This window comes from Gossypium hirsutum, chromosome A05, assembly GCF_007990345.1.
Source record: "Gossypium hirsutum isolate 1008001.06 chromosome A05, Gossypium_hirsutum_v2.1, whole genome shotgun sequence".
NCBI classification, from domain to species: Eukaryota; Viridiplantae; Streptophyta; class Magnoliopsida; order Malvales; family Malvaceae; genus Gossypium; species Gossypium hirsutum.
The window spans coordinates 76,429,462-76,442,689 of NC_053428.1; the positions used below are offsets into that span (position 1 = coordinate 76,429,462).

General features: G+C 32.4%; 1 protein-coding gene across 1 annotated transcript; it reads right to left on the bottom strand.

Moving 5' to 3' along the window:
- Positions 1-463: 463 nt before the first annotated feature.
- Positions 464-2,758, bottom strand: LOC107959987 (uncharacterized). Its single transcript, XM_016896181.2, has 4 exons — positions 2,522-2,758; positions 2,337-2,433; positions 1,847-2,056; positions 464-1,390 (listed from the first exon to the last, which is right to left on the bottom strand). Exons 1-4 carry the CDS (start codon positions 2,594-2,596, stop codon positions 678-680), a joined length of 1,095 nt encoding a protein of 364 aa, XP_016751670.1. The 5' UTR covers positions 2,597-2,758; the 3' UTR covers positions 464-677.
- Positions 2,759-13,228: the final 10,470 nt, after the last annotated feature.

Here is a 13,228-nt window from a genome sequence, read left to right on the forward strand (position 1 = left end):
TGAGGTTCCGATATCGATTTTAAGTTCACATATTCATTCATACCCTTGGATGGAAACCAACATTGGAGCTAATGAATTGCTTCAGTGACTTACTTTTTAAAGGCTTTTAACAAGTTATCACACCCCATGTCTCCTCCTCCAGATATTGACTACTGATTTCTATTTTTGGCAGCATTTCAATATTTCAATCGGATTACCTAACTTTCCCCTGTAGGAACATCTACTAAAATTTGGTCAGCACTTATCACTAAAGCATGATATTCAAGCAAGGATTTGCATTTTCTTGCATTTAAAAATAAAATGGTAAAACCATGACTCTAAAATAAGACGACAATTGTACGAATTAATCTTTGCTATTAAAATTTTCATTTTTTTAAACAGAATTGTTGAATCAATTTCTTCTAATGCATATAGTTAAATCAAAATAAAAAATATACATGAAACTTTATAAAAAGAATATACATATTTAAACTACAATTAAAGTTAAACGTGTATAATTACACAAATCAAAATTCATACAAAATTTGTATAGTTCAAAAGCAACTTGGCTATTAATATTTAAAGATACTAGACTGCTGAGGACTTCAAATACAAAATAAAAAGAAATACAGTTAAAAGAATTAAAGGCATTTCAGAACAAATTTCTCTTTCACATATCCATCTCTCTACATATAAATCTAATTGATGACAGCAACGTTCTGCATTTTAGTTGTTAACTCTGTTGCGCTCAAGCAATTGAGTTGAGCTTCCATTTGTTTTAACACAGTTCTCAATCCACTGCAAGCCTCAACAAAGGGTTCCGAAGATGTTGGAAAACTTTCAACCTCTTGCTGTATTTCATTGATCCTACTTGACATTTTCTCCAAGGCCAGTTTTATTTCGTCAATCTCTTGAGGGGGGTAAAGACAGGCTCCAATCTCATCTATCTCTGCTCCGACACCTTGACATATCTTCAATAATTTCTCCAAAGAACCCACAAATTTACCATTGTCATTTGGGGTTTCAAGTTTAAGCATACCGGTGATTGTGCGGATAAGTTCCTTTATAACCACAAGTGTCTCAGACACAACCCCATGAGCTAGTTGAGCTACTTTCATTTCTTCAGGTGACAAGTCGCTGCCTAGATCATCATCACTCATGTCATCATTTTCAGGCTTGCTTTCTGTTTTGCTAGGAGTGTTATCACAGGTTTCATCCCCAGGGTTGGAGGAAGCAGGCTTGAGCTCATTTATCTCACGAAGTACATCCTTCATGGAAACTGCTACTTGCGTCATTGCTCGCCCGATCGCTGTTACATTTGTGGGAGGGACCTTCTTAAGAGCAGAACATGCCTCCCATACTGCTCCAACAATCTGAGGCATCGATAGTTTTTTCTCCTTATTGTGAGATCCTGCTAGCATTGAACACAAGTATTGTAGCGTTTCTTGATGGAAGAAAATCAAAATTAATCGGTTTGGACAGATACAATCGGTTTTTGTTCAAAAACAAAGCCAATGCACACAAAAACACCTCAGGAATACAGAATGCACTCTGAGCAAATCTAAAATATGTCACTCTTTACTGCTAGGGAAGATGTTTGATTCAGGTACCAATTCTTAAGTGTTCGGTGACACATCTTTCACCATCCCTTTAGATAACTCTACCTGATTATCACTATTTTTTACATCATCAATGTTCAGTAAAAAATGAGAACTCAAAACTGAAAGGGAAAAATTGTTGCCAAACTGAGTGTTACTTATATGAACTAAACTAAGACATTGTCTTCTAACCTCTTCACCCTAGGTTTTAATGTGTACTTGATAGGATTTCAATTTTACGTAGTTTGGAGAGAAAGAGAATCGTTTACCATATAACGAGACATCTTCCTTCATTAACCTAAAACTGCAATCAACAACGTGCTTCACGGATTCATGGATACTTGAGGAGAGAGTTGGGCCAGCACCAACAGTACTTCCATGGGAAAGCAAAAGGAAGCCCTGCAACACATTGAAATATGAATTCACGTTCTCCGCAACTTCTTTAGCTTGAGGTGATTCCCCATTCCAAAGCATTCCAGCTGTTAAACAAACAGAAGAAGCAATCACTAATCTCACCCAACACAAAGTGGCATACAGAATCATAGCGGAAAACAAAAGAAATCCATATTGTGCAAATTCCTTTCATTAAGAAATAAAAGAAAATCTTAAAAATCAATAACAAATTCAAGCCCCAAAAAACCCTATTTTCTATCTTTCTTTTTTTTTTTGGCATAGATAATTTGCATATAATAATTATAAGGAGGAAAAAACCCAGACCCAATAAAAGAAAATCCAAAAAGAAAAAGAAAGTGGGAGCACCAATAGTAGCTTGCTTGGAAACTTGTTCACCAATCTGGATAACCTGAGACCAGGTAACTTTCTCCATAGAATTAGAAGGGGGACTTTGATCCAACACCTGCTTACAATAACCCAAAAAAAATTATGAACGTAAGCTATCAAATTAAGTCCATAAAAGAAAAGGAAAAAGGAAGAAAAGGAAAAACCTGCAAAGTTTCATGGATAGTATTGAGGTGGGCAGTGAGAGCCCGATTCAGCTGTTCTTTCTCTGCTTTTCCCATCTCTGTCTCTTGTTTTCGTTTGGGGTCTCTGCTTGATGAGGGTTTTAGTTGTAATCTTCGTAAATAAAATCGCCGCTGGAACAATGAAACCCTTTTTCTTTTTGGTAAAGAATTGTTTGAAAAGAAATTATAATAAAATATTCATAATTTTTATAAATTATTGGAATCCATAAAATGCCAGGAAAGGGTATATGTGAGAAATAATTACTTGAGTGACGTTACATTTCGATTTTTATATTTAAATAAATAAATAAATTAGATTAAAAAATAAATTAGACATTTTTTATAAAAATTATCTATTTTTTACTTTTAACAACTAGTTCATGTATATTAGCAAAAGATATATCTATCAACTACATCAGTTTTTATCAATATAAAAAATAAAATTTTTAAAAGAAATGACTATTAATTTACTCATTTTTTTAATAAAAAACGTAAAATGCAATGTAACTTTTATACAGGTACTTCGATAATACTTTTATTATTTACATGATAAATGTAGCTAAATTATATTTAAAAGACATTTACTTTAAAAATATTCATTTAAAAGGTTAATATAATAACAAGTGCTTAAACTATTTTTATAATTAAACAAGTTGTAGCGTATGATTTTATTATTAAGTTTTGAAATTTTTGAATATTAAAAATAGTTTACTAAATCTGAAATTATATTTTGTATCGTATTAATGAATATATTATTCTTGTTTCTAGTATTAGTATGTAATGATATTTGTGGGTTTTGGTTATCAATATTTTTTAAGTAATGTTCTTATATATTTATAATTTAAATCTTTAATTTCTTATTAAAAAATATATATGATATGTATGCAAATAACCTTAATTACAAGTACTAATATGGTTGAAATGAATAAAAAAGTTAACATAAATGAAATATTTTTTTATAAACAACACTATATTAATCATCATGTTTTATATCGGTATTAAATTATAGTCCCAATATAAATTAAATTATTTAATTTTATGTTTGTGAATCCACAAAACTTACCTTTATTATTTATTATATTAGATAGCTATAACATTTTAACATTTGAATATTAAAACCAAGCTTGAAGTACCCTTTGTGTTGGTTTTGAATTACACCTTCACTATGATTTCAATTATTTAATTTTAGAATTACACATTTCATGGTATAAAACTAAAACTTTCTACTATAAAATAGATATATCAACTTTCAAATTTTAGATATTTTTATTCAATTAGACAAAAAATGGAACTTTTTGTTATGAGTTGAAATATTTTATTATTGGAATATTTAAGACTTCTGGATTCTCAAAATTATTTAATTTTATTGATAATGATTGATTTTAGAAATATACAAAAGTTAGTATATTAAGAAGTGATGTTTCAAGCCGTTTTGAGTTTTTTTAACCTACCTTTATAGTTCTTCTTAGTATCAATTTTTTAGCCTTTAGATTCATTTTCTGTAATATTCACCTGTGAGTTTAATTATTTGATTTTTCTAGCGTAACCAAAATTAAGCCTTAGTGCGTAACTCTTCTCCACTCCTTTATTTTTATCTCAAGTATTTAATGTTTAGTGGAATTATTTTTATGTAGATATATTAAAGTGGACGTTCTAGTGAGAGAAAGTAAAGCATGAGTTTTATCTTTGGTTTCTTTTTTGTTATTTGTAGTTGTTATTTTCTTTGATAAAAAAGAAAAAGGAGAAAGAGGTTGTGAAAAATAAAAAGATAAGTGTTTATTGTAATATCCTTAACCCTTATTCGTTGTCGAAACAGGGTTACGAAGTATTATCAGATTTTACGGATTAATTACAGACATTTCACAACTTTTATTATTCATATCAAGAATCAATCATATAACACTCATATTGTCCCTTAGATGAGCCCTCGATGCCCAATATACACCTTAAAAGTGAATCAGGACTAAACCGAATGTACAGGGGAATTTTTTCCAAAATCTCAAAAATTTTCTTAACAGTAGGGGTCACACGCTTGTGTGCCCGACCGTGTGGCTCACACATCCAAGAGACACGCCCGTTTCTTAGGTCGTGTGAGCATTTGATGTGAGACACACGGCCGTGTCCCAGCCCGTGTCTATACCAGTGTAACTATCTGACTTGGGTCACAAGACCAACCACATGCCCGTGTGCTAGGCCGTGTGTAAAGTACAGGGGTCACACGGCCAAGTCACACACCCGTGTGCTATGCCGTGTACAAAAACCTGAGCATTCTATTTTAAAATTTTAAGGTGTAGGGGACACACGGCCAGACCACACACCCATGTGCCAGGTCGTGTGTCACACACGGCTGAGACACACGCTCATGTGTCTGCTGGTGTGGACGAAAATAGGCTATTTTAAGGCCATTTTAAGGCCACTTTTCTCACCCTTTTTGATATCAACCTATACACAACATTTCAATAAATCAAACAGTGCCAATCAAACATTCAACACAAACCAAAAATCATGTTTTAACATAATATATCAACACAAAACTCAATTGCCTAAACTTACCAAAATAACTCCATTCATTGATTTACCAAAATCTACTACTAAATACATGCATACAAACATATATATATATATATGGGTTATTCACAGTCATACTTCAAATTTAGCTCTTTTCCAATCTAGCCCTATACATGCCATATAAACCATAAAATGTATAACAAAGTCTAACGGAGCAAACTGGATAGTGTGGCCCGATCTGTTGATCTGATCCTCCAAACTTCTTGAAAATCTACAAAGAACATTAAACAACACAAGTAAACTTAATGAAGTTTAGTAAGTTCATTGGCTTTAAATATAAATCTTTCCGAACATACTATAATAATTCATTTAAGTAAATCATTTCTCAAACATTTCCTGCCAATCACAACTTCGATTGATGAATTCACTTCTTTGAGCTCAATATCAATAATAACTTACATTCATCCACATTAATTCCTTATGGCACTTACCAACCCTTGTCATATCAGATAATGTCTTACGGATTTGAGTTCATCGTAAATAGAAGCCCAAAGGCTACACAGAAGCACATAGGTGCTAAACGAAAACCCATAAGGGTTAAATGGAAGCTTATAAGAGCTGAATGGAAACCCATAAGGGTTAAAATGAAGCTTAGAAGAGCTAAACTGAAACCCAGAAGGGTTAAACTAAAACTCATATAAGTTGACTGAAGCTCATAAGAGCTAAAGGGAAACCAAACATGAGAGTTTGCAACAAATGTTGATCCTCGGTTTACTTGGGTAATTTTTCCATCAATTCCTTTTTCGTACTGAACAACTGTACTCAATCCTGCGTTCCGTTCACTTCGAACACTTGATTCAATTTCGTAAATTTAATAATAATTTTATTTTCAACAAACGCTACAAATAAATACAAAATACCATTTATCAGTTAACATATAACATTCAAATTTAACCATACGAACTTACTTGGGCTAAATTATAAGTTTGTAGTAATTAGGAACTATTCTGCTAAGTTCTATTTTTCTTGTTAATCTACAGGCTTTTGATCTAAAATATAAATTTGTTCATTCATTAGCATATTTTTCAATTCTAATTCACTTCACAATTAATACCCTTCAATTTTTGAAATTACACAATTACCCCAACTTTTACACTTTTTATAATTTAGTCCATCACTAATTATCTTATCAATTGAGTTAATATTTATCAATTGACAATTTATCTAACTTTTCTAGGCTATCTCACAACCTTTGATAAATTGAATCTAATATCAAACCCTAATATTTAATCTTTTTAACAAGTTAGTCCTAAAATCAATTTCTATTGAAATTACCTGATAAAATCATCATATAACAAAATTAGAGCTTCAATTCCATGTTAATTCATCATAAACATCCAGAACTCATGAATGGTAACTTTCACAATTACCCATGAAATCAAAAACTAATGAAATAAGTAGTTGGACCTTATTGTAAAAGTCTTAAAAACACAAAAATTTCAAGGAAAGAGCAAGAATTGAACTCACTTGTAGCAAAATATTTGCTATGAAAAATCAGCTTTTAGGGACCTTCTATGGTGTTTTTGGCTGAAGAAATGTGAAGAAATGTCTAGAAATTCAATTTAGTCCCATTTTTAACTATTTAATTTTATTTCATTTCCAATTTTACCACTTGTTCACACTAATTCTTTGATTTTTTTTCTCTACTTATGCCACCCAAGCCTTCCACTTTGGGCTGATTTTCCCTTTTAGTCCTCCCTTATAAAACACTTAAGCAATTTAATCACTTTAGCAAATTTTGCACCTATTTCAATTTAGTCCTTTTAATTAATTAACTATCAAAACGTTAAAATTTTCTAACAAAACTTTAATACTAAACTATTGACACCTTGTAAATATTTATAAAATATTTACAGCTCATTGTATGAAATCGAGGTCTTGATACCTCGTTTTCAAACCCAATTTATCTAATAAATTCTTCTAAATGGCAAATTACTAATTCAAAATTCTTTCTAAAATCTCATTTAACTCATAATTACTAAATAATAAAATTTCCGAACTCACCCGTCGGATTTAGTGATCTTGAATCACTATTTTTGACACCACTGAAAATTAAGTTGTTACATTTATTATCCTTGTATACTTATTTTGTATTCATGCTTTTATCTTATGTACTAGATAGACAAGTAATGGAGTTGAAAATGAATTGAGTGTTCAATTTGGAAAAATAGAGAATATCATTTTTCTTATTTGATCTAATACTCGAAATTCGAGCCTAAGCAACATTTTATTCTACTTTTTCCTTAATAAATGATCTAAAATGAATAATGGAAACAGATTAGTGGAGAATGAAATAGTTAATGTACACATAAATCATGTATTTGGCTCTCTTAATTAATTCATCATGTGCATTACACGTTGATGAGATTATATATTGATAACTACAAACATGCACAAGTGTCTATTAATTTTGATTTTATGTAAATGATGGCCCATCTAGTACACTACTAAAAACCAAAACAATTTGTAAGCATGACAAAATCATAATAGTAACAAAATTAACATAACACTTGTAAATGTTTTACCTATGGGAGTAAAGTTGAAAAAATCATAAATCATATTTGAACAAATAGACACTTTCTTATTAATAATTCTTGGAATTATCAACCAAGTACTCATGTAACTATTTGTAACATCCTTCACCCGTATTCAACATCGGAATAGGGTTATGGAGTATTATCGAACTTACAAAACAATTAAACATCCATTTAGCAAACATTTTCTCAATTCAAGCATTCATCATTCAATTCCAATCAATTTATCCATTATAATAGCCTACAAGGCCTTAACCATGCTTTGGAAATGATTCGGGAGTAAACCGGTAACTCAAGAAACTTCCACAAAACTTTGAAAATTGTTCTCAAAACAGGGGACAAACGCCCGTGTGGCCAGACCGTGAGTCTCACACGGCCACCAGACACCCCTGTGTCACAGGCCGTGTGGACATTTATAATGGGGGTACATGGCCGTGTCCCAGCCCATGTCCGACCCTATGTAACTCTCTGTCTTGGGTCACATAGCCAACACACACGTCTGTGTGCTCTAAAAATGGCCATATACGCCTGTGTGCCAATCTGTGTACTAATCTGTGTCAAACCTGTAGGGTATACTGACTTATGCCACACGGCCAAGTCACATGATTATGTGTGAGGCCGTGTGGAGCATACTGACTTAATTTTAGTTTCAACACCAAAGAACACACGGTTGTGTAACATGACTGTGTGTCACACATGGCCGAGACACACGCTCGTGTCTCTTTCTGTGTGGACAAAAATGGGCTATTTGCAACGCCGTTTTGCCACCCTATTTTTACATACGTGCACAAGTATAATTTGCAACATTTTATAACTCAATAGGCAGCCAATCCATAATATTTTATACACATATTATACCAAATTAAACCAAAACACATGGTTTTATCTTATACCACAAAATGTACCAAAATCAGTAGTTCAAGTAACCATAACTATCATCTTTATATCTGGCCTATTCATGCCATATTTACATATATCCATGAGTTAAAAGATACCAATCGGCAACTTCATAGTGTGATGCGTATCTCTGACTTTAACTGAATCGAGCAAGCTATCGAACCTCTATAAAACATGGAAAAGAAACAAAGTAAGCTTTATAGCTTAGTAAGCCCGTATAATTTAGAATTTAACTTACCATTTATACATAATCAAACAATAAAACAAAGTATATCAAACTCACTTGCCAAATGCCTATACACAAGCATTCATCAATATGTTAGTCTCATAAGTACATACAATCAACCTTTATCTCAATTTCATACATCAATGTATTATATCATACCAAATTCATGTAACATGTATCACATATATAACAATTCATCTTCATTCATATAATTGACAATCCATTTATATAACCAATAATTCATTTGTATAACCATTAGCAAAATTATGCCCATTGAACCTATTAGAATATCAATAGATACACGAGTGAAACACACTAAGTGTATTAATCGGTAATCCGTCAATTTATCATCGTATTCACTATTTCGAGCTATGATTGGTAAACTCCTCCTAAGTTGACGAAAAATAAGCTCTATTAAGCTAGAAACAGTAAGCTCTGACGAGCTGAGAACAGTAAGCTCTTACGAGCTGATATATCAGTAAGCTCATACGAGCTGTGGTGAGTCCGCAACACATGTAGGATCTCAACCTAAACGGTCACCCTAGTGACATGTCACTCGTATCCTACGATCAAATGGGCTCAGTAACCATCAGACTATATCAATAAGGCATTCAAATTTCAAGTAGATCATTTACTCAATTACATACATTCATTTCAAATAATTGCAAGTATTTAAAAGTTCGATTCTAATTATACAAACTTACCTCGTATCGCTCGGATAACAAATATCGGCTAATTATCAACCTTTCTTTTTTCCCGATCTAAATTTAATCCTTGCTTATCTTGATCTATATATATTTCAAAATTAGCACATTCAATATCTGATCTATCAATTTAACCTTTCATTCATATTTTAGCAAATTACACATTTGACCCTAATGTTTCACACTTTTATAATTTAGCCCCAATCACATAAAATTGCAAATTCATGAAATTAATCACAAACCCATGCTTAGCCAAATTTTAATGGAGTCCCTAGCAGCCCATATCTTTTATTTATTCACACTTTTACCCACATAATTTTACATTTTCACAAATTAATCCCTTTTTGACATTTTTGTCAAAAATCACTTTACAAAACTAGTAAATCTATCAATAAACATTCAGAATCTATCATCAATATCAATTTAATCAAACATTCAACAATGAAAACATTTTAAATCTTTAACAGTTTTGAAATCAAAGGTACGGGCTAGCTAGATTAAGCTACAACCAACTCAAAAACATAGAAATCATTAAATATTGAGCAAAAATCGTACCTTAATCAAGGATTCAAATGGCCGAACCTTAAAAGAACAAAAATGGCTATTCTTTCTTCTTAGTTTCGGTTAAGGAAGATGACAATGAATAAAAAAACTTTTGGTTTTATTAAATTAACCTTTATTTACCAAATTACTAAATTAACCTTTAAAAATATTATAAATTACACCAATTGCCATGCTATCATCATCCACTAACCCATAAATGGCCTATTTACCTCTTAAGGATCTTTACTTTAATGTTCTATAGCTATTTGACACTTTTAGCTAATAGAACACAAGTTTTATGCTTTACGCAATTTCGTCCTTTTTCTGAATTAAGCATTCAAACAGTAAAATTTCTTTACGAAACTTTCACACAATAATTCTATCATGCTGTAAAATTTAATAAAGTAATAAAAAATATTTTAAATTTGGATTTGTGGTCCCAAAACCACTGTTACGGTTTGACTAAAAACGGGCTATTACAACTCTTCCCCTTAGGGATTTTCGTCCCCGAAAATCTTACCAGTGAATAGTTTAGGGTACTGATTTCTCATAGTTTCCTTTGGCTCCCACGTAGCTTCCTCGATCCTGTGTTTATGCCAAAGAACCTTCACTAGGGCTATGCATTTATATCTTAATTCTTTGATTTCACTAGCTAAAATCCTGATCGGTTCTTTGCTATACGTCAAATCAGTCTGTATCTTAACATCTACCGGAGAAATCACATGTGACAGATCAGATCTGTATCAACGTAGCATAGAAACGTGAAAGACATTATGAATCTTTTCAAGTTCTGATGGTAAAGCTAGTCAATATGCTACGGGTCCTATTCTTTCAATGATCTCATACGGTCCGATAAATCGCGGACTCAGCTTTCCTTTACGGCTGAATCGAAGAACCTTTTTCCACGGTGACACCTTTAAAAACACTCGGTCGCTGACTTGAAACTCAATTTCTTTACATTTCAAATCCGCATATAATTTATGTCGATCTGAAGCTGCTTTTAAACTGTCGCAAATCATTTTCACTTTTTCTTCAATTTCTCTAATCAGTTCAACTCCGTGAATCTTTTTCTCACTTAGTTCAGTCCAGTATAGCATAGTTTGACATTTGCAACCATATAAATCTTCGAACGATGCCATCTTTATACTCGTCTAGAAACAGTCGTTATACACAAACTCAATCAGCGGTAAGTATTTTTCCTAACTACCCTCAAACTCTAAAATACAACATCTCAACATGTCTTTGAGAATCTGAATAACTCTCTCGGTCTAACCGTCAATTTGAGGATGAAAAGTAGTACTGAAATTCAATTGTGTTCCAAAGCCTTGTAGCTCTTCCAGAATCGCGACATAAATCTCGGATCTCTATCAGAAATAATAGATAGTGGCACCCCGTGCAAACGAACAATTTAAAAAATGTACAATTCAGCTAGTCTATCAAGTGAGTAATTTGTACGTATCAGTATGAAATGAGCAGATTTCGTTAGTCGATCAACTATGACCTAGATAGTATTTTTTTTTTTGGAGTTAAGGGTAATCCTGACACAAAATCCATTGTAACTCTCTATCCCATTTCCACTCGAGAATCATAACAGGCTGCAGTAAACCCAATGGTACTTGATGTTTTGCTTTGACTTGCTAACAAATCAAACATTTAAAAACAAACTCTGAGATATCTTGTTTCATGCCTTGCCACTAGTAAAACTGTTTCAAATCATTGTACATTTTGGAACTCCCCGGATGAACCGATAAGCAACTATTGTGCGCTTCGTGCAAAAATCTTCTGAATGAGTTCTGAATTTCTCGGTATGCAAATTCTATTCTGGAACCTTAAACAATCATCGATTCCAATCTGAAACTCTAAATTAGGGATAGTCTCACATTGAATTCGTTTAACTTGTAATTCACGATTATCTTTCTGAGCTTCACAGAATTGTTGAAGAAATACCGATTTAGCTTTTAATTCAGCTAAAATAGACCCATCATCATAAATCATCAACTGGTATTCATTTCTTGTAATGTAAACAAAGATTTTCAGCTCAGGGCATCAGTCACAACATTAGCTTTTCCCGAGTGATAATCAATCACAAATTCATAATCTTTCAATAACTCAAGCCATCTTCGTTGTTGTAGATTCAAATCTTTTTGTAACATCAATTATTTTAAGCTTTTGTGATCAATATAAATGTGGTATTTGTCACCGTATAAGCAGTGTCGCCAAATTTTCAATGCAAACACAATTGCAGCCAACTCTAAGTCGTGCATTAGATAGTTCTTTTCATGCGGTTTCAATTGTCGAGAAGCATAAGCTATAACTTTTCCTTCTTGTATTAGAACACATCCCAAACCGTTTAATGACACGTCACTATAAATTTCAAACTCTTTCCTCGATTCAGGTTGAACCAGAACTGGTGCTTCAGTTAACAATTCTTTCAACTATTCGAAACTTTGCTAAAATTTTTTTGCCCATTCGAATTTCACATCTTTTTGAAGCAGTCGTGTCATTGGTGTCGCAATCATAAAAAATCCTTTCACGAATGTTCGGTAATAGCCCACTAAGCCTATAAAACTATGAACTTTAGATAAATTTGTTCTTTATAGTCACTTTATTTAGCTGTCTGTAATCGATACACATTATCATCAAGCCATCTTTCTTCTTTACAAACAATACCGGTACACCCTAGGACGAATAACTCAGTCATGCAAAACCTCTGTCTGTCAATTCTTGCAACTGAGCTTTCAATTCTTTTAATTTTGTTGGAGCCATTCTGTATGGAGCTATTGATATCGGTATTGTTCCCGGTACTAATTCAATTCCAAATTCAACCTCTCTGATTGGTGGCAAACCCGATAATTCTTCTGGAAATACATCTGAAAACTCACAAACAACAAGTACATATTCAATCTTTGATTCAGACACCTTAGTATCTAATACGTATGCAAGATATGCATCATAGCCTTTTTTCATACATTTCTAAGCTAACATAGATGATATCTCAATAGTTAATTCACTTGAATCATCAGACTCAATTCGAATAATTTCATCAATTTGACATTTCAATTCGATAATCTTTCATCTACAATTCACGACTACATCATCCATAGTCAGCCAGTCCATACCTAGAATCATCAAACTCATCGAACAGTAGAAGCATCAAGTCAACCAGAAAATAGTAACCCCGAGTCATCAAAGGACAATTCTTACAAATTTTATCAAC

What these genes read in the sequence shown, in the direction of transcription:
- LOC107959987 (XM_016896181.2), bottom strand. Translation starts at nt 2,596, where the DNA reads ATGGGAAAAGCAGAGAAAGAACAGCTGAATCGGGCTCTCACTGCCCAC. An exon ending in TTCCAAGCAAGCTACTATTG is followed by an intron (nt 2,057 to 2,336) that starts GTGCTCCCACTT and finishes TTTGTTTAACAG; the next exon opens with CTGGAATGCTTTGGAATGGG. An exon ending in GGAAGATGTCTCGTTATATG is followed by an intron (nt 1,391 to 1,846) that starts GTAAACGATTCT and finishes CAATGCTAGCAG; the next exon opens with GATCTCACAATAAGGAGAAA.